The sequence below is a fragment of the Pelophylax lessonae genome (genome assembly GCF_965119305.1).
Source record: "Pelophylax lessonae genome assembly, chromosome: 5".
Classification (NCBI taxonomy): Eukaryota; Metazoa; Chordata; class Amphibia; order Anura; family Ranidae; genus Pelophylax; species Pelophylax lessonae.
Genome location: NC_138772.1, coordinates 44,333,452 through 44,358,812, shown reverse-complemented (window position 1 = coordinate 44,358,812; position 25,361 = coordinate 44,333,452). Strand labels below are relative to the sequence as shown.

The following is a 25,361-nucleotide window of genomic DNA, read 5'->3' as shown; positions in this document are numbered from 1 at the left end:
TGTAGCGGAATACATATTGACCTAAATTTATAAAGAATGTTTGTTTCATAGCAAGTTAAACTTTTTGGATAAAAAGTTTTGTTTACATTGCAACAAATAAACCCACCAAAATAAAGCTCTATTTGGAAAAAATGATATAAATTTAATTTGGGTTTAGTGTTGCATGACTCCGCAATTACCAGTTATAGGGCAATGCCGAACAGCAAAAATGCTCTGGTCACGAAGGGGGTAAAATCATCCAGGTCAAGTGATCTACACACCCCTCTATAAAGGGCCTCACAGCTGACAAAGCATATTATATCTGTGCAAAAGCCATTGTGGTCAAAGGAACTGCGTGCAGAGCTCACAGGAATATTGCAAGACACAGATCTGGGGAAGGCTACAAAACATTTCTGCTTTACTAAAGGTTCCCAAGAGCACAATGGCCTCCATAATTCTTAAATGGAAGAATTTGGGCACAAACCTGGATTCTTCCAAGAGCTGATCAGGCAAAACTGAGAAATTGGGAGAGAAGGGCCTGATGGTCACTCTGAGCTCCAGACATCCTGTGTGGAGATGGGACAAATTTCCAGGGCTGCAGCCCTCCACTGATCTGGGCTTTATGGCAGAGTGGGTAGATGGGAGCATCTCATCCGTGCAAAACACAAAAGCCTGCTTGGAGTTTGGAAAAAAAAAAAAACAAGATTGAACTGTTTGGCCTGAATTCTAAATATTCTGTCTGGAGGAAACCAGGCACTACTCATCACCTGCCCACTACCATCCCAACAATGAAGCATGGTGGTGGCAGGATCATGCTGTGGGGGTGGTGTTTTTTAGCAGCAGGGACTGGGATATACTGGTCAGAGTTGAAAACTGAATGGAGCAAGGTACAGAGAACCTCAGTGAAAACCTGTTTACGGCATTCAGGATCGTTGTGTTAGAAGGTGAACCTTTCGCTCATTCTGAGGTCCTAAGCACACAGCCAAGACTACACAGGAGTGACGCTTCTAAAAGTGATCCCGCAATGAATCCACCGCTGGGATCCTTTTTAGTGGAAAGCTGACCACCGAAGGGGAAAAACAGGTGCCAGGGTTATAACATCTAGCTGCAGTCGTAACCTTGGTTTTTAGGGTCAAACTAATGACATATTTACAGTTAGGGGGATGGTAAGTGATTAAAGTACATGTACACATTTTAAAATCCCCCCCCCCCACCTAGCCCCCTGAGTTCATTCAGATGTCCCCCCCCCCCCCCCCCATATATCACAGCTCTTTACCCTCCTACCCTGACAGGTTTGTATCTGTCTCCTCTGAGAGCCAGCTTGCCTACCCACTAACTTTACTTGATGGGTTTTGTCTATTTTTTCAAGAGCTATGTCAAGGACGTATTGTAGCATTAGATATTTCTTGGCTGAGATGTAGCCATCTGCTGACCAGCTTGAGAGGGGGGGGGGGTAGTATCCCTGGAATTTGAGGGGCTCGGGGAGTAGGCTTGAGATCCCCTTTAGTTTAAAAAAAAAAAAAATAGTCCAAACCAGAAATCCATCAGAGAGCCAGTTTAGGGTCTGCTTTTGGGTGGTGTAGGAAACGGCTGGTGCAGTGAAGGTGCTCACCACTGTAGTGTGAACCCCTCTATAGATGACACTTGTGGTTTTTGTTTCATAAGGCGATTTTATATACATGAATATTGCTTCTGAAAATGGGAATGTCTGCTTAGTCACATGATTGGTTCTTTTCTCATAAGAGAAACTGCAGGGGAAAGTAACCAGGCAGCCTTTAACTTTAAGGCTACATGTACACGGGACGTTTTAAAAAGTCCTTTGAACGCTGGAATTTAACAGCTATGTAAAGGACGTTTAAAACGTCCGTTGTCACGTTTGCAGCGGCATTTAGCGGGTGTTTGCGCTCAGATCCGTTTTTAGAGGTAAAAAAAATCATTCCCCTTTAAACAGGGAAAACGCAAGCGCCAAATGCAGGTGATGGCGTTCGGTCGCGTTTTGCGTTTGAAACGCCGGTAAACACACTTTCTGAACATCCTGAACGCAAATTATTCCTTTCCAAAAAACCACACTGAACTCAACTGCCTGTAAATGACTGTAAACGACCCTGTGTACATGGACAGATAACATAGAGGAAGGTTCAGGGGCTTCTGAAAAAAACGCCCAACTGCTCCTAAACATCCGTTTACAAGTAGCGTACATGAGGCCTTAAAGTTTATGAAATTTAAAGGTTTAAGGGCAAGTTTACGCCACAAAAACACACCCCAGATCCGTTCCAGATGCATTTCTGCATGCGCATTTTAGATGCGTTTCCGGGTGCATTTTAAATGCCTTTTTTTCCTGTTTTTTTTTTTTTTTTCACTTTAGTGGTTGATGCATTTTTTGATGCATTCTAATGCATTTCGGTGCGTCTTTGTGCGTTCCAGTGCAGAAAAAATACATTTTCGTTTTTTTTCCTTCCTAGAACTGGAACCCAATGGTGTGAACTAGGACACTGGAAACCAATCAACCTACTTTCCATGTATTTTCAATGCAGACATGCATGAACTAGACTGCGTGTGATGTTAAATGACCATTAAAGTCTAGCCAAACTTTTTTTCTCTTGCGACCTCCGACAGTCGCCGCCATCTTCATATTCGTCACAATGGGGGTATTAGACTTTGCTCCGTAGGAGTAGCTAGGCAACAGAATATGTCAATATTAAAGCTTTTAACATATCCCCACCCCAGGGGGTGGTCCCCTCAGTCTATACCCTCCTGCTTCCTGTTTCCTGCTTCAGTTTCAATGTCTAGCTTGTCAGGAGTAGCTGGATGTCTCTATGCTGGGGCATTTTGTCTCAGCCTTCTCTCTTTTTTTTGATTTTATTTGAGTTTTTTCTCTTTCTTTATTTAGCTGTTATTTTTACCAGCAATAGTTAGATCTTCGGATGAAGAGGATAATGCGGGCTGCGTCTCGGGCTGACTCCCCTGGTCGCAGGTTGTGGGTCAGTGGCTTCTCAGCCTGCCATCGAGCGTTCAGTCAGGTACCGCTCCTGAGTTTTCTGAACGACCCATCCCTGTTCCGTGCAGGGATGCTAGGGTGAGGTGGCTACCTCACTGGACGCTGTGCGGTTTCTCAACCCACCTTCTGCTGCGTCCTGGATGCGACTCTCCCTGTCACGTACAGCGGCTTGTTCGCCTGTGCGGGTCCCCCACGCCATGTAAGAGGTAAGTGTATTCATGTGGGGACCTGTCTGTCTGGGGGGTGTCAGTCTGGGACTGTTACCTTGCCCTGTGTTCACACTATTGATGTTTCCCTATCTCTCACACTGCATGCTGTGGGCTGCAAGGAGGGGGGGCTGTGCTGCACTTCTGTGTCAGTCTGAGTGTGTGAACGGCTGTGTGCTGTTGAACTTGATGCTATCATGTTTGGGGCACATTACAGCGCCGCTGCGGCGGTCCACCATGTTCTTTATAACTATGTGGTGTATTTTTATTCCACCTTCATGAGGTGGGGGAGCGGCGGTTTCGGCGCCAAACGGCGCCATTTTGGCTGTACTCGCTCCGGCCGCATGGTACACATGCATGGCGGCCATTTTCTTGTAGCCTCCCATAGGCTTTAATGGAGCGCCCTGAATATCAGCAATTCCTTTTCTACAGGAACACCGATCTGGCCAGCAGCAGCAGCGGTCTCTCCAGGTTTTTTCCCTCTATTCTCTGTATCCTTGTCTGAGTATAACTTCTCCCTGTGGGGGTCCCTGGTGTGGGTGTGCTTGTGTGGCGGTGGATTCTCAGGAAAGCAAATTTCCTGTCACATTGGTGGGAAACCAGGGGACTGCGGTTTTCCCCCTCGGGGGGGGGGGGGGGGGGTTTGGCTGCGATTGTGGCTAGCCTTGCGGCTCAGGTGCAATTGCTGATGGCTGCTCAATCCTCAAAAAGGCCCAGAGTTTTCAATTTCCTCTGATTCAGAGGGTGTTGGTGATGGGGCTGCTGTTGCTGGGGTCTCCTTGTCGGGGTCCCGTTCCTCCCTGGACCTTGTAGGGTCAGAAATGGAGGCTGAGGTTGAGGGGGTTGATATTTCTCCCCCTGGCTCGTCTGAAGAGCTTGCACTCATGGATGAATTGGTTGCTTCTATCAAGCAAACACTGCGTTTACAGGATGAACCTTGTCCTGCTGCTGCCTTGGCGGCTTATGGGACGCAGAAAAGACGCAAAACATCGCAGGTATTTCCCTGCACTGATGATTTTCAATGCGCTGTAAAGGAACATTGGCGTAATATACGCATGCCTTTTGCTATACCAAGTAGGTTTAAGCTGCGCTATCCTTTTACGCCCGCTACTGATGGGCGTTGGTTTGTCCCACCTCCGGTGGATCACGCGATAGCGGTTCTGAATAAGCCCACTGCGATTCCTGCTGAGGATATCCCAGTGTTCCGGGATGCCACGGACAAACGGACGGAGTCCCTTGCCCGTCATGCCTATTCTATTATGGGTTCTATGCTGAAAGCTTTATTTGCTTCACTTATGGCGGCCCAGGCTGTCGCGAGCTGGACGCAGGTGCTTAATCGCGTCCTGGTGGCTGATTCTGCCCTCCAGGAGACTTTGGATATGGTGGATCAAATCCACCAGGGTGTCATGTATTTGTGTGATGCGGACCTGGATATGGTTCCGTTGGCTGCACGTGTACATGGTGTGGCGGTATTGTCTCGCCGTTTTGGTTTGGTTGAAGTGTTGGTCGGTGGACCAATCTTCGCGTAAGACCTTGGCTAATCTGCCCTATGATGGTTCTCGCCTTTTTTGGTGAGTCCCTAGATACGTTAATTAGGGGGATCACGGGTGGTAAGAGCACGCTCTTACCCTAATCCCACAAGGCTAAGACGGCTCCTGGTAAGAAGCCGTGGACTGGTAAGCAAAAGTCCGGCCAGTCCGGTTCAGCGGCCCACAACAGTGCGGCCTGAAGGGGCGCCCTCACCCGACTCTGGGGTGGGGGGACGCTTGCTCGGTTTCCTTCAGCCATGGCTGTCCCGTGTTCGGGACAGGTGGGTTCAGGAAATCGTTCGATCTGGCTTCGAGATCGAGTTTCTCTATAGGCCGGAGCGCAGATTTTTTCCCTCAAATCTTCTACTGTCCCCGGAGCGTTTGCAGGATCTGCATCTAGCGGTGCAGGACGTGAGGGCTCAGGGAGTGGTGGTCCCGGTGCCTCATCGGGACAGGTTTCGGGGGTTCTATTCCAATCTGTTCACCGTGCCCAGGAAGGAGGACAAGGTACGTCCGATTCTGGACTTAAAGGCGCTGAACCGCTTTGTGCGGGTGCGCAAGTTCCGCATGGAATCTCTGCGGTCGGTGGTGGCTGCCCTGGTTCCGGGGGAGTTCATGGCTTCCATCGACTTGAAGGATGCGTATCTTCACATCCCGAATTTCGAGGGTCACCAGAGGTACCTTCGATTCGCCATAGCGGAGGATCACTACCAATTTGTGGCGTTGCCCTTTGGTCTCGCCTCGGCTCCACGGGTGTTCACCAAGGTTCGGGCACCGGTTTTGGCTTTGTTGAGAGCCCAGGGCGTCTCTGTCCTAGGGTATCTGGACGATATTCTGGTTGGGTCTGCGACCAGCCAGGGTCTGGAGAAGGCTCTGTCCGTTACGATGCAGTCTCTGCAGGAGTTTGGTTGGACGATAACTTTTCCGAAGTCAGCACTGTGCCCATCGGTTCGTCTCCCTTACCTGGGAATGGTTCTGGACTCTGTCCAGGCGAAGGTCTTCCTACCGGACGACAAACTCAGGACTCTTCAGGAAGGAAGTCAGGTCCCTCAGGGACGCTCCGTCCTCGTCCACTCGGACGTGCATGAGATGTCTGGGATTGATGGTCTCGGCTTTCGAGGCGATTCCCTTCGCCCAGTTTCACACGCGGGGTCTCCAAGCGGAGATCCTGTCCAGGTGGGACGGGCGACCGCGATCTTTGGATCCGGATTTCGTTGGGCCATCGCACCAGAAGGGTTCTTCTGTGGTGGCTCCTGTCCCCGCCGGTGTCAGGGGGCAAGTCTTTTCGTCCTCTCTCATGGACGGTGGTCACCACGGATGCCAGCCTGTCGGGCTGGGGTGGTGTTCTGGGCGTTCTGTCCGCCCAGGGAACTTGGTCGGAGGGGGAATCCTCCCTTCCGGTCAGCATTCTGGAATTACGTGCGATGATTCTCTGCCTTCAACAGGCTGCAGGGCTGTCCGGTTCGGGTGCAGACGGACATTGCCACGGCGGTGGCTTACGTCATTCGCCAAGGGGACACCAAGAGGGCCCGGGTGGCTCGGGAAGTGGCCGACATTCTGTCTTGGGCCGAGACGCATGTCCCGGCGATATCGGCGGTTCACATTCCAGGGGTTGGAGAACTGGCGGGCGGATTATCTGATGCCGCCAGTCCCTGGACCAGGGGGAATGGCCCCTCCGTCCGGGTGTTCTCCAGATGTTGTGCGCGACGTGGGGTCTTCCGGAGGTGGACCTGTTCGCGTCTCGTCTGTACAGCAAGGTGTACAGGTTCGTGGCAAGGCCACGCGATCCCCGGGCAGACGCGTCAGACGCGTTGGTAGCTCCGTGGCTTCAGTACCGACTGATGTATGCGTTTTCACCGTTTTCAATTGCTGCCCAGGTTCCTTCGCAGGTTGGTCTCGGAACCAAAACACGGTGATTCTTGTGACACCGGACTGGCCTCGCCGGTCCTGGTACGCAGACCTCGTGCATTTGGCGGTCGACGCCCCGTGGCGTCTGCCTCTTCGGGAAGATCTCCGGTCTCAAGGGCTGATATTTCATCCTGCCTTGCAGTCGCTGGCTTTGCCGGCCTGGCTGTTGATACCGAGGCCCTGAGGGATAGGGGTCTCTCCCCTGAGGTCATTCACACTTTGATCGACGCGAGGAATTTTTTCCTCGGGGTAGGTCTTTTACCGTATTTCGGAGGCCTATTTTGCCTGGTGTGAGTTCAGGGGGTCTTCACCTAGCCCGTGGTCGGTGTCTGGGGTGTTGTCCTTCCTTCGAAAGGGTGTTGACAGCGTTTGGCGCTGGCTATGATCAAGGGTCAGGTGTCTGCGATGGCCGTTCTTTTTTCAACGTCCTATGGCATCTATCTCCTTGATTGGCACTTTTGTTCGGGGGCATCTGGTCCCTCCTAGGAGGGTGCCTCTGCCTCCTTGAGACTGGAATCTTGTTCTGTCCGTGTTACAACATGGTTCTTTTTTGAACGGATCGGGTAGATCTCGTTGTCTATGTTGTCCTAGAAGGTCACCTTTTTTGGTGGCGATCAATTCGGCTCGCAGAGTGTCGGAGCTGGCAGCCTGTCCTGCCATTGTCTGTATCTGGTCAATCACTTGGTTAAGGTGGTCTTGCGACCTAACCCTTCTTTTTTTCCGAAGAGGGTTTTGGAATTTCACCTCAATGAGGACATTGTCTTGCCTTCGCCTTGCGCGAAGTCTAAACATTCGGAGGAGGTGGTGTTGCACTCCTTGGATGCTGTTCATGGCGATTAGGCTTTACCTAAAATCGTCTGAATCTTTTCACAAGTCGGATTCTTTTTGTCCTTCCGGGGGTCCTCGGAAGGGCGTGGCGGCGTCGGCTTCTGCCGTCGCCAATTGGTTCAGACAGGCCGTTGAACAGGCCTATGCTTTGCGGGGAAAAGTTTCCCTTATGCCTGTGAGGGCGCACTCTACCAGATCTCTGAGTACGTCTTGGGCCTGTCGTCATGGGGCTTCTGTGGCCCAGGTGTGTAGGGCGGCGACTTGGTCGACCGTGCACACCTTCACTCTGTTCCACAGAGTGGATGTTCAAGCATCGGCAGATGCTTCCTTTGGCCGCAAGGTTCTTTGTGCGGCGGTCCCTTAGGGTCCCTGGTTTTGGTCCTTTGGGCTGTTTGGGATTTCTTTGTATCCCTGGGTTATTTGTTTTTTTCCTGGGTTATTGCTCCCGTTGAGCAAATTTTTTCTTGTGTTGCCCAGCTGGTTTCCTTTGGTAAGGTTAATTTCTTGATGTGGAGACTGCGTTGCCTTTAGGCGCGGCTGCGTTTCCCACCCCTCATGTTTGCACTGCTTTGGGACGTCCCCATTGTGACGAATATGAAGATGGCGGCGACTGTCGGAGGACGTAAGAGAAAACTGAATTTTTGTAAAATCTTACCTGTAAAATTCCTTTCTCTGAGTCCTCCGACAGTCGCCGCCCCCGCCCCTCTTTTGGGGTTTAGGTACTCTACTGCTATTCCACTGAAACTGAAGCAGGAAACAGGAGGGTATTGACTGAGGGGACCACCCCCTGGGGTGGGGATATGTTAAAAGCTTTAATATTGACATATTCTGTTGCCTAGCTACTCCTACGGAGCAAAGTCTAATACCCCCATTGTGACGAATATGATGGCGGCGACTGTCGGAGGACTCGGAGAAAGGAATTTTACAGGTAAGATTTTACAAAAATTCCGTTTTTTTTTTTTTTTTTTGGTTTTTCAAATCTCAAGAAGCACTGTAAAAAGCCTGCTGAATCTATCCACCGGGGGTTTAAATAAAACAAGATTTGTGTGTGTGGTTTTTTTTTTTTTTTTTTTGCTCTTTTGGCCCAGGGGTCGTTCTAACCCTGCACTGTTCGTAACTTGCTTCCAGCTCTCTTCTGGCTGCAAGTTCCATTCCAGTGCTAGATTAAAACTGGTTGGAGGGTGCATGTGGCAGGTACCATGTCCTGTCATTTCCTCTAGAGACCAGGGACATGATTTGTTTGAAACAATAGTCTTAAAGTGTTACTAAACCCACAATGGTAAAATGAGTCTGTATATGCAGTAGTGCATGCTTGTTATACTCACTGGAAAGAGGTTAATCCTCCACATCGTGTAAAAAGGCTGTTTGATCCTGTCTTCTGATACTCGTTTTACGTCCCCAGACTATCTCTTGATAAGACAGCCTTTGGGGTCACGCTGCACATGTTCAGTTTGGTGTGTATTGCTAGCTTTTTTTTTTTTTTTTTGACAGTGTCAATCAGCACTGGGTCAGTGAACCATGCATCCTCATAGGATAATCAGGGGAGGATGAAAACTTCTCCTACAAGCTTTAACTAGACACTTATAGAAGTCACAAGACTGCTAGATACTGCTAAGTTATTTAGCAGTTTATATTTACTAAAATAATTTCATTTCCATGTTCTGTGTCCTGTGGGAGACCAGATATAGTGACTGCAGACTCCTGGGTTAAGTAACACTTTTAATCTGCCCTTTTTATAATTTTTTTTATTTACTGCTTTGATCTGACTTTCTGCTAAATAGTGGCTACATTCAATGTCCATGGTCCCAGTATATGTAGGAAGGGAGTCGTCCTCTGAACATGAACTAGGGACTCGGGTTCTGTAGTGTGCTTAGAGCAGTACACATGACCACAACATGCCACTCACAATACACTGTTTAGTGGCTGTAGCGAACGATCGAGGAGAATTTTCCAGCAAGTTGCTTCGGCAGTAGTCGATCAAATACTAAACATTTGTCGAGCAGGGACAGTCAAACACTAATGGAAATTTGTCTGGTCTGTACTGAGTTGGCTCAGTTTCGATCAGTATATGGCCCTTTTTACACTGTGGCCAGGTTATGGACAGGGCATTATTTTGCAGCAAATGAGCTTTGAAATCTGTTGCTAACCAGGCACTGTAAAGCGATTTATTTTAACATTTCACAAGAGCAGTTGTGATGCTTTCCTAGTCCACATTTTTCCTCTCCCCACTTCATGTCCACCTGTATTTACACTTGCATAGAAGGCAGCCAAGTCACTGCATTACCTTCAGCTACAGAGGTCAATGATGAGATTTTTTTTTTTTTTTTTTTTTTGCTCATTTATAACCTGTTAAGAACATGTAAATATTGGAATGTCCTAGTCGGCACAGTTTTAAAGTAATTGTAAAGTATCCTTTTAAAAAAAAAAAAAACTGTTATACTTGCCACCTCTGTGCAGTGGATTTTTCCTCTACTCGGGTCCCTCTTCGGGTCTCCTGACCCCTCCCTCCTTCCTATCGAGTACCCCCACAGCAAGCAGCTTGCTATGGGGGCACCCAAGCTGCAGCTCCATGTGTCCATTCAGGCACGAAGCTGCCATTAGATCTCTCCTCCTCTCTCCCCCTGAATGGCTCTCTGACTTTGATGGCTGCGGGAAGCAATGGTGCCGCGGCTGTAGCTCAGCCAAGAGTCCCGGACGGCCAAGGGACTCGTGGATATCTCTGGACAGAAGGGGGACACAGGTAAGTATGAGGGGGCTGCTGCACACAAAAGGCTTTTTATCTTAATGCATAGAATGCGTCTTTACAACTCCTTTAAAGTGTATCTTTAGCAAGTCATTTTTTCTTTTAAGTGATTGTAAACCTCAGAATTTTTTTTTTATTTTTTTTTGAAAAAACAAACACCTGAAAGACAAACGCATAATGAGCTAGTATGCATCGCATACTAGCTCATTATGAAATACTTACCTTAGAATGAAGCCCCGCAGTGCCGACCGCTCACCTGTCTTATGGCTGACATGTTCTGTCGCCCTTCTTCCGGGTTTGCGGCATCCAGCCATCTGGCTGAAGCCGCGATTACATCACTCCCGTGCATGCGCGTGGGAGCCGACGTACAGGGCTCTGAAGGAACGTCATGAGCGGCCGTTCCTTCAGAGCGCATGCACCAGTGACGTCACCGGCTGCATTTAAGGTAAATATCTCCTAAACGGTACATGTTTAGGAGATATTTACAGTACCTTTTTAGGTAAGCCTTCTCATAGGCTTACCTATAGGTACAAGTTGCAGAGGAGAGTTTACTTCCTCTTTAATTTTTATAGTATGTGGGAAATTTAGGACCTCTGTCAGTTTTTTATTACCATCTGTATTTCTGCTGGGAAGATTCATTCAGTCCATTTTTGTTGTCACCTGGACAAAAAAAAGTGATGGTGAATTCAAAATGTTCTGATTACCTCCAGAACAGGCATTAAAGTGATTGTGAAATCTTGTGTTTTTTTGTTTAAAATAAGAAACAGGTTATACTTACCTGCTCTGTGTAATGGTTTTGCACAGAGCACTCCCGATCTGCCTCTTCTTGAGTCCCCTGCCAGGTGCCCCCACAATCAGCTTGGTATGGTGCTGCCAGAGTCGCTGCTCTGTGTCCATTCCGATTCTGAGCTGTGGCTCGGCCCATCCAACCCCCCCCCCCCCCCTTGCCACCCCTCCCCCCCCCTTGCCACCCCTCCATCCCCTTGTTTCTCATTGACTTACTGACTGGCGCCCGCTGCAATCTCCGCCAATTAGGATGGAGAGTCACATCTGGATGCGGATGCTGGATCGAAATGTGGCTCAGGTATGAGGGGGGCTGCTGCACACTGAAGGTATTATCTTTATGCATTACGTGCATTAAGATAATGCAAAACCTACCTTTAGAACCACTTTATATGGAAAACCTTTCAATGGGGGCACCTGTTCTATTAACAGATGTTTGAGGGGTTCCCCCCTCATTTTTAAAGAGCTTTACTCTCATTCTGCTGTTACTTTTAGGTACAGGACATGTACAGAAATCTTTCCGAAGGGGACGGGGGGTTGGAGGTCAGGATATTGAGGTCAGGAGACTGAGCTGGCCACTCCAGAACCTTCACTTCTGCTGTAGCCAATGACAGGTCTTGGCCTTGTGTTTGGGATCATTGTCATGTTGGAATGTCCAAGTACGTCCCATGTGCAGCTTCCGGGCTGATGAATGCAAATTTTCCTCCAGTATTTTTTGATAACATACTGCATTCATCTTGCCATCAATTCTGACCAAATTTCATGTGCGTTTGTAGCTCACACATCCCCAAAACATCAGCGATCCACCTCCGTGTTTCACAGTAGGAATGGTGTACCTTTCATCAGGCCTTGTTGACTCCTCTCCAAATGTAGCGTTTATGGTTAAGGCCAAAAAGCAAAATTTTGGTCTCCTCACTCCAAATGACTTTGTGCAAGAAGGTTTGAGGCTTGTCCCTGTGCTGTTTGGGGTATTGTAAGTGGGATACATTGTGGCACTTGTGTAGCAATGGCTTTCTTCTGGCAACGCAACCATGTAGCCCATCTTTCAAGTGCCTACTTATTATGCATCTTGAAGCAGCCACACCACATGTTTTCAAAGTCCTATATTTCACCTGAAGTTATTTGTGGGTTTTTCTTTGCATCCCAAAAATTTTTCTGGCAGTTGTGGCATAAATTTTAGTTGGTCTACCTGACCGTGGTTTGGTTTCAACAGAACCCCTCATTTTCCACTTCTTGATTAGAGTTTGAACACTGCTGATTGGCATTCTTAATTCCTTGGATATCTTTTTATATCCCTTTCCTGTTTTTTACAGTTAAACTACCTTTTCCCGCAGATCCTTTGACAATTATTTTGCTTTCCCAATGACTCAGAATCCAGAAACGACAGTGAATCACTGGATGAAAGATGCAAGGGTCTGTCTGGAGTCCAGAAACTCATTGACCTTTTTATATACACACATTAATTACAAGAAAACAGATCACAGATGAGGATGGTTACCTTTTAATAGGCATTCAAACCCCTTTGTGTCAACTTGTGTGCATGTTATCAGACCAAAATCACCAGGGTATGTAAACTTCTGATCAGGGTGATTTGGGTAGTTTCTGTTGTCATTATGATTTAAAGAGTAAACACAGTTGATAATAAATGGCTTCAGCCAAACACTAACCATGAGTGAAAAGTTTGTGTTATCATTCATATTCTCAGAAAAATGGCCAAGAAATCATAAATTCTGCCAGGGTATGTAAACTTATGAGCACAACTGTACAATAGTGTATCAATTCAAAAAAGTATTTTTCATGTACTGAAATCCAATTTTCTTGCCATAACCCAGCTTAACACGTTTCATGGACTATATCCACTTCATCAGGCGCTCTATTTTGTTCTCTAAGAGGAGATCCCCTTTCTAATGTATTGATTGTATTTTCTCTATTCTTATATGGTCTTGAATTTAAAGATTGTAAAAATCCGCCAAGTTAAGCACCCCTTTTCCATTCCTAGTTATTAGGGGATGTGGCACTTTGTCCATTTTTTTTTAATGTTTTTTTGCTTTAAATGTGCTTTAAAGTATAATAAATGATGTGTTAAAGCGGAGTTCCACCCTAATATTCAACCTACCTCCATCTTCCTGCCCGGGGTCACCTGAAAAACAAATGGATAATCGCAATTTTTATTTTTTTTTTTTACTTACCTGGTTTAGAAGAAAATATACTTACCTTACTTCCTCCCCTCGGCGGTCACGGCGATTCGTCACTGCCTGGCTTGCAATGATTCCTGGGAGCTGAACGTCATCGCTCCCAGGAATCAATGCGCTTGCACCGGCCCCGATCGTCCCTTCCGGTGCGGGCGCCATCATACCTTGCTAAACAGCTTCTGGGCATGGTGAGGTAAGTATTTCTTCTAAAAGGTAAGTGCAACCTGGGACAGATCAGAGGCTATCCATTGTGGAATGCACTAGCCCTGACTGACCCGGGGGTATTTTTTATTAAAAAAAGCTTTCCCAGGGTGGAACTCCGCTTTTAAATGGAATTGAACACGTTCCCCCTCCGAATTTCTAAATTGCAGTTTACCACTTTCCCCCATTGGATAGCATCGTTTGAACTGGATGCTAAGTTCCCAGGAACTTTCACTCATAAAAGTATGCCCCGCATGCACTCCTGTCGTGAAAGACACTTGTTGCGGCAAAGGAAGACTCTCCTGAATATCGAATGTTATTTCAGGTCAGCAACTATTAAAATTCCGAATAACCCCAATCTGTCACTGCCAATGAGAGAGCTGTGCTGCCTGAATAAAAGCACAGGTTGCAAATTACTATGTGTCATCCATACTGCGCCCACGCCCGCCGCTTTACACTTCTCGCTAGTTACTTTACGCCCACACTCGGTAACCTAGACATCAGTTTTGTTCTAGTTGGTTTAATTACAAAGTGCAAGTGAACGTCTCCACTATCCCGCGTCTGCACTATCACACGATTAAACCATCAAATTAACCAGAATTCTTTACTGTTCTGGCAGGACTGATATTGTTAATGGGTTTTGCTGCCTTAAACAATGTGTAAAAGTAAATTAAATTCTGCCAGGTTGTGGTGGTGGTCATAACTGAAAGGGCGAGGGGGGGGGGGGGCGAGCCACAGCCAACAATTGATGAACGAAGAAAAGTGCGCCATATTGACCGACCATTAACCTGCATTTTCTGTAAAGCTAGTATATTGCACACCAAGGAAGATGGTTTATTTTATGATGAAAACTTCCTTTGCCCCTGGTTCAGACTTGCTCAGTTTACCATGTCCTGATGGGTTGTAATGGAAATTTCACAGCTGACCTTTTTGGTGAAGGTAATGGCATCCCAGGGATATATTCTGGAATTTGTCCTCACCTGCCAGCATTTACTGTGTCAGTGCACAAATTAGCAGATCCCCATTTCAACACTGGGCACTGTCACCCCCTTCCTGACCAGGCCAGTTTTTAGCTTTCAGCACGGTCACACTTTGAATGAATACTGCGCGGTCTTGCAGCACTGTACCCACAAGAAATGTAACCTTTTTATTTTCCCAAAGAAATGGAGTGGTATTTATTTCACCACTGGGTTTATTTTTTTTCCCTAAACAAATTAGACAATATTGAAGAAAATTTTTTTTTCAGTTGTAAAATTTTGTAAACTTTTTTTTCTAAAAATTTAGGCCACAATGTATTCTGCTAAATGTCTTGGAAAATTCCATATATACTCGAGTATAAGCCGACTTTTTCAGCATGAAAAAGCCCCCCTCGGCTTATACTCAAATCAATCTCACCCAGTCAGTGCGCATGCGCTGCCGCCCCTCTGGAAAGCCCGTACACTTTCGGCTATTCCCGGCCAGACGGCACATGCGCGGCGACGTGTTGGCGCCGGGCGGTGCCATTTTTAAATGCAAGGCGGAAAGGTAAGCGAGATTCCTCCGCAGCCCCTGCATCTCCTCAGGAGATGTAGTGCCGCGGGCATGGTATAGGAGATTCTCCTGTACCATGCCCACAGCACTGCATCTCCTGTGCCATGCCTGTGTGCCATGCCCACAGCCCTGCATCTCCTGTACCATGTCCGCACCCCCTGCACCATGCCCGCAGCCCCTGTTTTGGGCCTTGTGGTGGTCCAGTAGCTGCTGCATTTCCCACCCGAGGCTTATACTCAAGTCAATAAGTTTTCCCAGTTTTTTGAGGTATAATTAGGTGCCTCGGCTTGTATTCGGGTCGGCTTATACTTGAGTATATACGGTAACCCAAATCCATGTAGATTTAGTCTGTAGGAAAGTTAGTGTCAACAAACTATAGTACATGGAAAATTGATCAATCCTGATGTACTGACAGCCTCCTATTTCTTGAGGCTGAAAATGCCAGGGCAGTACAAATATCCCCTAATTGACCTTTTTTTTTTGGAAAGTAGAGAGTCCAAGGTATTGAGGTGTGGTGAGTTTTTTTTTTTTTTTTTTTTTTTTTTTTTTCCCCCCCTATGACTTTGTCCCAGAACAACATTGCTCCCACTTGTTGTCATTTTACTATATGCTGGGCAGGTAGGGGCCTAAAGTTTTTCTAAAGGCAAATCTTCTTTTTTTTTTTTTATATTTTTGGATAGGGAGGGATGCAAGAGATTAGAATGCTCGTCAGTTTTTGTCATCGTGTCCTTTTTAAGGGAGATTGACCCTCTAGTTATCCTGTTTACCTGTATACTTGTGTGTAAGTAAAAGAAAATCCCTAATTTTGGGTTGTCCCCAGAATAGTAATAGAGGTGAAATCTTCCAATTGAGACACTAGTTCTGGTGACCTGGGGGGCCCCAATGTATTTCCTTAATTTACAGGGATTTCCTCTCACTTCCTGTGGCTATGGGACAGGAAGTGAGGGCAAATCTCCGCGATGGGACACAGATGGCAGAAAAATGAATGGGTTATTGCCCTCTCTTGTATCCAAAATGGGGAAAAAAAAAGTTTTGCGTATAGTTTTACTTTAAGCGTTCTCGTGTATTCTTAAACATAATGTTATTGCCCCTGTTTCACTCGAATGGATCCAGAAGTTTAACTGAAACTGTTCACCATTTCCCAAACTCAAATGGGGCATCTGCCTTGATCTCAAAGCTCTGAATGTGAGCCCAGAAATTCTGCTTGAAATCCACCTGGTCTTTTCACTACCTCCTTTCTAGCTTCTGTGGTGATCAAGGATGCTTTCCTGCATGTCCCCATCTTTCCATTGCAGTTTGTTTTACTGTGGGGCCCTTTATACTACGTTTATTGCTCAGATAGATGTTCACCATTTTAGGCTACTTAGACAACCTCCCCTTTGAAAGAACAGTTGCTATGGGTGTTATCTGACATCGTAGCCTTGACTGTCTAAACATAAAGTAGATCTGATGGATTCTGAACCTTCAGCAATCATTGCTGAATCTGACTTTTTTATTTTATTTTTTTAAAGAGTATCAGTTTAGTCCTGAACACAGCTCATCAAATTGAAGCGGTACAATCCCAGAATCGGCAATCTCTCCTCCTGTGCATAAGTCTTGGGTCTGATGGTAGCATGTTTGCCAAGTTTCACTTCAGGCCTCCACAACACAATATCCTATTGTGGTGAGACAAAAACAATCAATTCCCCAGATAGACCAATCTGTCTGGCACAGAGGGATCTGGTTGTCTTTGACTTGGTGGCTCAGGAAGTTTGTTCTGGAATCAGGAAAGTTCTTCCTTATCTTTTGGAAGAACTTCATGACAAATGTCAGGCTGTATGGAGTCATCCTGATCACTCCATGGTGTAGGGAGCTTAGACCTCATTCGTCTTATCTCCCGATCAGCATTCTGGCACTTTTTGGATGATTTGGCTGTTTCTTCGATTTTGGACCATCCTGATGGAAGATCATCAGGTTTAGCTGGATAGCTCTGGTCCGGCCACATCTGGAGTATGCTGTCCAGTTCTGGGCACCGGTCCTCAGGAAGGTTGTGCTGGAACTGGAGAAAGTCCATAGAAGGGCAACAAAAATAATTAGGGGAATGGAGGACATCGGCTATGAGGAAAGACTACTAGCACTGAACCTATTTTCTCTGGAGAAGAGACGATTGAGGGGGGATATGATATCAATGTACAAATACTGTACTGGTGACCTGAGCATAAGGAACAAACTATTCATAGAAAGGAGATACAATAAGACACGTGGCCACTCACTAAAACTTGAGGAAAGGCGGTTTAACCTTAAAGTGCGTAAGGGGTTGTTCACTGTAAGAGCAGTAAGGATGTGGAATTCGTATCAGCAGGGAGCATTGATAGTTTCAAAAAACTATTGGACACCTTAAAGACCACAACATACAGGGGTATACAATGTACGGTTCACAGCAAACACACACACATCATAGGTTGAACTGGATGGACTGATGTCTTTTTTCAACCTCACTAACTATGTAACTATGTAACCCCACAGCCATGTACACTAACCAGGGACAAATGAGAAGTCTAGCCACAGCAAGAGATTGGACCCTGTCCCAGGCAGAGCATATTGTTCCACTGTGATCATCCCATGTGTAAACCATTGTCACAGTGCTTGGACCTGGGGAAGTGACTCTTACACCCAGAGGGGTTCCAGGACCTGAAATGGGTGAGGTGTGCAGGATTTGGTACTCCTGACAGATGCTCCTTGGGCTTTTCCAAATTGTTGATAACCTTGTCTCAAGGACCAATTTACCATCTTGCTTCACAGTATCTGGCTTTAATGGTCATTGCTGTTTGAAGTCCTGGTTTTTAGACAGAGACATCTCTAAATTTGTGGGTTTCCTACAATTCTAAAATCTAGAGTGGCTACTTCCCACAAAATCAGTGAACGTATGGGCTTTGGGGCTTTCTTCCCTCTCCATTTGCTTAATCTTCTCCTTCCTGCAGTTGGGCCTGCACAAGTGGCACTTGGCATTATCAAGAGATAGGTTTCTGCCCCTTTTTCTGTTTTGAGACCATTGGCCTAAATCCTTGACTTTTTTCTTTGCGAGTCTCCCATGTAGTTCACTTGCTTTGTTCCCCTGTTGCTCTGTGGGATCTGAATCCAGTTTTCTCTGTAGAAATGGCTGTTTGAACCCATTAGAGAGATCTGTGGGTGCTTTTTGGGGTTTTCAGCATCAAACAGCCGATTCCCATATTTGTAAGGCTGTCGTCTGGTTTGAGTTCTACCAGGTGGACTTTGTGGCCTTTTTCTGATACCAGGCTTTGCGGCAGTTTTAGCTGCAGTCAGTCCCCAGGTCTGTTTTCTTGGGCCTCTTAGTATGTTTTTGGTGTTGCCAACCTTTCAGTTGGGCTGCTTTTGGATGTTTTACGATTGCTAGACTCCTGTTTCCCTTAGCAAGTGAGAGATAAATGGCATTTTTGCACTCCTCTAGGAGGAGCTCGGGGCTCCCCCAAAAAATAGTCAGTAGATACAAATACTGTATAATATTAGAACACTTACCTGTCTAGAGATCCAGCGGTGTCCTCTTCAGAGCTGATTCTTCGAACGACTTCAGGTGCAGGCACCGAAATCTTGGGTACGGGAAACCAGTAGTGAAGCCTTGTGGCTTCACAGCCAATTTCCTACTGTGCAAGCACAAGCCCCATGCACTTTATGAATGGTCCCGCAGTCTTCTGGGACCTCTGATGTGCCCCAGAAGACTGTTGGGGTGGGCAGAGCTTCCCGCTCAGATTGCCATTGTATATCTGAACTAGGTACCCGCTTCCCCCAAAAAACTGCCAAATGTGGCAGGGTAGGATGCAAACAAGCGGAACTTCCCCTTTTGGGTGATATTCCACTCTAAATCATTTTCTTGGCATTCATTTATTATGTGCTCAGTACAGCACTACACAACAAAAGCATGCTTTGGTGGGAGGGGTTATCATGGGCTGACCCCCCCATTAGTTGGCCTTAAAACTTGGAGGTTGAAGACTGCCTTTCCCCCTCAATGGACTACTTTTTACTGCAAGTGCGAAAATCATTTCACTCAGGCATACACTTTAATGGTAAAGGTCTTCTTGATGAGAACGATTTGTACAGAAAACCTGCGCCTAGGATATGGTTAAATATCCTAGCAGCTAGAGGGTCGCTGGTTCGAATCCCAACCACGACACTACCTGCCTGGAGTTTTGCATGTTCTCCCTGTGCCAGCGTGGGTTTCCTCCGGGTACTCTGGTTTCCTCCCACACTCCAAAGACATGCTGGTAGGTAAATTGGATCCTGTATAAAATTGGCCCTACTGTGTATGTATGTGAGTTAGTCCTTAGATTGTAAGCTCCTTGAGGGCAGGGACTGATGTGAATGTGTAATGTATATGTAAAGTGCTGCGTAAATTGACAGCGCTATATAAGAACCTGAAATAAATAAATATGGTTGTGATCACATTGTGTAGAGCAACCACCTATGTTAATGTAATTGCAATGTATTTCTTTCCTTTCTGAACAGTTTGCAGGTTAGGGTATGAACAGAATGAAATAAATAACTAGCCAGTCCAGGTTTGCGCTTCTATATCATAGACAGGCTTTTCAGATTATAATTTTGTAACTTTAGTGAGTCTACTCCTAAACCAAATCTGATGTTGCACTTGTTCCTGTAATGCCAACAAGTTTAAAGTGATTGTAAAGTCTTGTTTTCTTTTTTTTTTTTTTCCTATCAAAATAACAAACCTGTTAACTTCCCTGCTCTGAGACCTCACTGGATTCAGAGGGGGCTCAGCTAAGTATTACGGGGGCTGCTGCACACACAAGAATTTTTATTTTAATGCATTAAGATATAATACTACCTTTACAACCACTTTAATCCTTTTTTTCAATTTATACTGTATTTCCTTTAAGTTAAATTGTACAAAGTCTTTTCACATGCACTTTGCCTTTGCTTTCTCTTCATGTGCTGGATGTGCATTAAGTGTTTCTTCCCAAAATGCAGTCCTGTTTTACTTTTTGAATTGCAGTATGAGTAGTTCTAGTTTAATCGTAATAACTTATCCGCCTACCTGTATCCCCTTTTGCATCCCTCAGATAAGCAAGCAGCTCAATCCAGAATCTACGGCCTGCACTCTCTAAGTTGGGAGTTGTTCCTTTCCTTATCTGAGCTTTTAAATCTGTGTAGTGCTGCCAATAACAGCCATTCTGTATGGCTCCTAAAGAAAAATCCTTCTCCCTACAGGCTTGCACGTATGCCTAGGTAGCATACCACTCCTCATTAGGGCAGCCTGCTGATTTGTGGTATATTAAAGTGTTAGAAACCCGCAACAATAAAGAGGTTAATCCTTCGCATTGTGTAAATAGGCTGTTTAAGCCTGTCTTCTCTGATCCTCCTCTTTTACTGTGCCCAGTCCCATCTTCTGATAGTACAGAGCCTTGGGGGCACTCTGCACATGCCTAGTTTTGTGTATATTGCTAATGTGATCTTCACAGGGCCAATCAGCACTGTCCACACATATGGTCACGGGTCCTTCAGTCTCATAGGGAAGTCGGAGGAGAATAAACTCCAAGCTTTAACCAGACACTGATAGAAATCACAAGACTGCTTTATGCTGATGAGAGGGTATTAGTTTATATTTAAAAAAATAATTGCATTTCCATGTTCTGTGTATTGTGGGGTACCAGATATAGTAAATGCAGGGTCCTGGGTTTTAGTAACACTTTAAGGAGGTTTGCTAAAGTTATGTTGGCCATACCCATAAAAAGAAAATCCATGAATTCCTCTATGAAAGCCAAAATACACTGCTCAAAAAAATTAAAGAAACACTTTTTAATCAGAGTATAGCATCAAGTCAATTAAACTCCTGGAATATTAATCTGGTCAGTTAAGCAGAGGGGGTTGTTAATCTGTTTCAGCTGACTTGGTGTTAATTAAATTAACAAGTTCACTAGATGGGCAACAATGAGACGACCTCCAAAACAGGAATGGTTTTACAGGTGGAGGCCACTGAAATTTTCCCCTACTCATCTTTTTGGACTGTTTTTCACTAGTTTTGCATTTGGCTAGTGTCATTGTCACTACTGGTAGCATGAGGCGATACCTGGACCCTAAAGAGGTTGCACAGGTAGTCCAACTCCTCCAGGATGGCACATCAATATGTGCCATTGCCAGAAGGCTTTCTGTGTCTTCCAGGACGGTCTTAAGAGCATGGAGGAGATTTCAGGAGACAGGCAGTTACTCTAGGAGAGGCATACAGGGCCGTAGAAGGTCTTTGCCAATCAGCAGGACCCGTATCTGCAACGCAATGTGATTTTTGACGCTCCTTTTTCATCTGAGTTTTTTTTTTTTTTTTTTGCATGCCGTATGATCAATAAAGATTGCCATTGCACTAGGCGTTTGCGCCCTCCTGTGTGCACTTTTTTTTTAACAGTGGTTTTCTATGTTTAATGATTTCTGAGCCCCTGACCTGCAATAAGCATGCAGCCTCTTATGTCACCATAAAGGATTAGCTTCACGTGCATATTATTCCATGTCAGTGGATGTGGAACTACTGAAGCCATGGGATTGACATAAGCCAGGCCAGACCTTTTTTTTTTTTTTTTTTTTTTGGGTCAATCATTGCAGCTTGTGTATCTCCTAGTCCCAAGTTTCCTTATTTGGTCATTGTTGCGGACTTTAGTACTAAATGGATTGGCTTTGTTAGTAATTAACTGGTCATCTGCTGGTTTACCTGAATCCCCACCAAAATCTCATCCTGGCTAGAAAATTGTACAAATGTTTTGTTTTTTCTCTTAACAGATCGCCAAACTAAGACAGCAGTTACAGCGGACCAAGAACACTCGTCACATCAAAGATAAAGACAGTCCATCGCCTCTACAGGGAAACCACATAGCAATCAATCATACTCAGGTGAGGATGTCCACAACATTCCCTATGCTCTCCAAGTCTCCCTTCCCCTTCCTACCAGGGTGAGAGCTTGTATTGTGCTGAATGGCTCAGCACACACCAAGCAGAGCTTTTGCTTCAATGATGTTCCAAGTGCATTATGTGGTTTTATTGGTCTATTGGTTTGCATCCTTCTGGTAGAGGCTTTAAAGTGGAATTCCAGTCAGAACCTAACTAACTCTAAACCTACTCTCTGCCACATTCTAAGCCTAATCTGTCTAGCCCTGTAAAGCGAAAATCACTATACTTTCCTGTTCTGCAGCTGCTCTGGTCAGCTCCCATGCTGAGCTGTCAGTGGCGGCTTCAGTGTGCAGGATAGGCAGCCGACAACGAAAGCCCCATAGTTACTACGGGTGACTTCACTTTCCAGCCATTTCCCAGTCATTGGCGGTTCTCTCCTGCACACAGCATCCGCAGCTGGAGATCGGACTGGAAAAGCTGCAGAACAGTTAAGTATAGCAATTTATTTTTTTACAGGGCTAGATAGATTAGGCTTTGAATGTGGTTGAGAGTAGATTTGGTGTTAGGTTTTGACTGGAATTCCTCTTTAAAATGGTTGTAAATCTACTGTGTGTGGGGTTTTTTTTTTTTTTAAAACACCATAACAGGTTTATACTTGCCTGCTCTGTGCGATGGCATTGCACAGAGCAGCCCCAAACCTCCTCTTTTCGGGTTCCCTGCTGGCACACCTCTGCCAAGTGCCCCCATAGCCTCACTATCTGTGTCTATTGACACAGACCGTGGGACTCAGCCCCGTTCCCTCATCACACTGGCTTTGAGTTACAGCATTGGGAGCCAATGCCTCCTGCTGCCTCAGCAAAGCCTGAGAGATCAGAAAGTGACAGCAGAGAAGAGCTGCAGACATTTACAGTGCTGGCTTGAATGAGGGCTTGGCTAACTAAAAAGGTGGGAGGGGGGTGGGTGTGGATACTAATTCTAAACTATTTTTACCTTAATGCAATAAGGTAGGAAATGTTTAGGCTTTATAACCATTCTAATGGTCAGATGGAATATCACTCAGGTTTTTATGTAGGTGCTGGGTTTGCATCTGTATCCAAGCCTGTGTGACTTCTCTATATACACTGCTCAAAAAAATTAAAGGAATATTTTTTAATCGGAGTACAGTAAAACCTTGGATTGCGAGCATAATTCGCTCCGAAAGCATGCTTGTAGTCAAAGCACTCCTTTTATATCAAAGCGAATTTCCCCATAAAAGGAAACTCTGATGCCTGCTTACCGTACTTAGATGTGCCTGTTTTAATCTTCAACCATGTGAGTTGCTAAATGTTGTACCTTCATTAAATGTAACTGTATTGCTTAGAGGCGCCTCTTATCTCTTTTATACTCAGTTGTGATGTGACGCTACTTGTATATCAAGTCATCGTTTATCAAGTCAAAATTTATAAAAAAAAAAAATTATAGCATCAAGTCAAATGAACTCCTGGGATATTGATCTGGTCAGTTAAGTAGCAGAGGGGGTTGTTAATCAGTTTCAGCTGCTTTGGTGTTAATTAAATTAACGGTACACTAGATGAGCAACAATGAGACGACCTCCAAAACTGGAATGGTTTTACAGGTGGAGGCCGCTGACATTTTTTTCCCTACTCCTCTTTTCTGACTGTTTTTCACTAGTTTTGCCTAGGGTTAGTGTCACTACTGGTAACATGAGGCAATACTTTTGAGGTTGCACAGGCAGTCCAACTTCTCTCGGATGGCACATCAATACTTGCTAGTTCCAGAAGATTTGCGGTGTCTCCCAGCACAGTCTTAAGAGCATGGAGGAGATTCCAGGAGACAGCTGGCAGTTACTGTAGGAGAACTGAACAGGGCCATAGAAGGTCCTTAACCCATCAGCAGGACCGGTATCTGCTCCTTTGTGCAAGGAGGAACAGGATGAGCACTTCCAGAGCCCTACAAAATGACCTCCAGCAGGCCACTGGTGTGAATATCCCTGACCAAACAATCAGAAACCGACTTCATGAGGGTGGCCTGAGGGCTTGATGTCCTCTTGTGGGCCTGGCACAGTGAAGCTCGATGGGCATTTTGCCATTGAACACCAAAATTGGCAGGTCCACCATTGGCACCCTGTGCTTTTCACAGATGAGAGAAGGTTCACCCTGAACGCATGTGACAAACGTGACTGTTTGGAGCTAACCTGGATGACATTAAAGGTCTCACCGGGGTGTGTGTGTTACATTTTCTTCCGCAGGCTACTAAGGGCAAGGAACCTGGTTGTAGAAGTGGACCTTGGAAGTTTTTTCATCCCTCAGGGCCGACTGACAAGGGCTTAAAGCCTTTCAGGGCCTTTTCTGGAGGATCCAAACGAACCTGGTCTGGCAAGCCAAGATCGTGCGTCTCCAAATCCAGGGACAATACTCTTTCTGCATGAAGGTGCGCCCTCACCCGTATCAGGTCGCAGTATTGGGGTACTTGGACAATCTCCTTCTGGGAGCGGAGTCTCCCTCTGCTCTGGAGAACCTGACGATCTTAGTATGAACTCTGCCGGAGTTCTGCTAGATTTTCAGAAGTCTGCTCTGGCTCCAACCACAAAGCTGGACTATCTGGGCCAGACTCTGGCTCAACCTTAGCCAGAGTGCTCCTTCCTCTGGACAAACTCCTGAAATTCTCAAAACCATACAGTACATCGCTTCCCACCCCCTACTGAGGAAGTCTAGTGTCCCATTGACGTAACGTGTATAGGGGGCGGAGACTTCACCAGCAATCAGGAAGCTGCCAGTCAGCTCGGATTAGTACAGAGACAAGCGTTCCTTAGGCACTAGTTTTTAGTGCCATTACATAGTGTTTTATTAACTTAATTCTCAATACATTTATTTTTAAACGGTGAGCATTAGATCCTGTGCATCTTTGTCTTTTCCATGTAAAAAACAAAACCATGAGGGGAACACGGTTCAAGTCTATGGCCTATCCTAGCTACTAAGCAGCAGTGATTTAACGAGTCTGAAAAGGAAAAGGCGCTCACAACCCCTGCTTTTGACCTAGTGGTGACACACAGGTCTTAGTTTCAGGTGAGAGGCCAATCGTTTGTGTGGTGGTGGAAGCACACATACTTCTCTCTAGCACCTACCTGTTCAAGCACCTTTTCCAAGCATCTTTTGCACAAGCTTTTTGGACTGTTTATGAATTATATTTGTATGCATTGTGAATGTGATATGCAGCTTGATAATATAGTATTGCATTTCAAGCACCTTAAATTGCACTAATTTATGCACTTTAAACACTTAGTCACTTAGTGCACCTTGGCTGTTTTTTATTTACTGGCATTTTTGTTTTTTATTCACTTAGCGCTGTACCGTATGGTTTTGAGATTTTTTTTATTACTTTGCAGTGGTAAGCTGAGTTGGTATAGCTGCTTATTTTTGCACTTTATATTTATATATTAAGGAAATTGATTGCGCCGATTTAAATATACTTTTGCACAAACTCCAGAAACTGCACGCTGCAATTCGTCTCCTGCTGTCCAACAAATGGTCATCCCTCTGGTCTTTCATGTGGGTGCTAGGCTTGATGGTGTCTACCATC

At 45.7% G+C, this 25,361-nt stretch overlaps 1 protein-coding gene across 1 annotated transcript in view; it reads left to right on the top strand.

Annotated features, from left to right (window-relative positions):
* The window catches only part of GLCCI1 (glucocorticoid induced 1), a 175,662-nt gene that overhangs the window by 89,633 nt on the left and 60,668 nt on the right, over positions 1 to 25,361 (top strand). Inside the window, exon 4 of the mRNA XM_082258801.1 lies at positions 21,675 to 21,785. Coding sequence (XP_082114927.1) covers positions 21,675 to 21,785 — 111 coding nt within the window. The remainder of the gene's footprint in view (positions 1 to 21,674; positions 21,786 to 25,361) is intronic.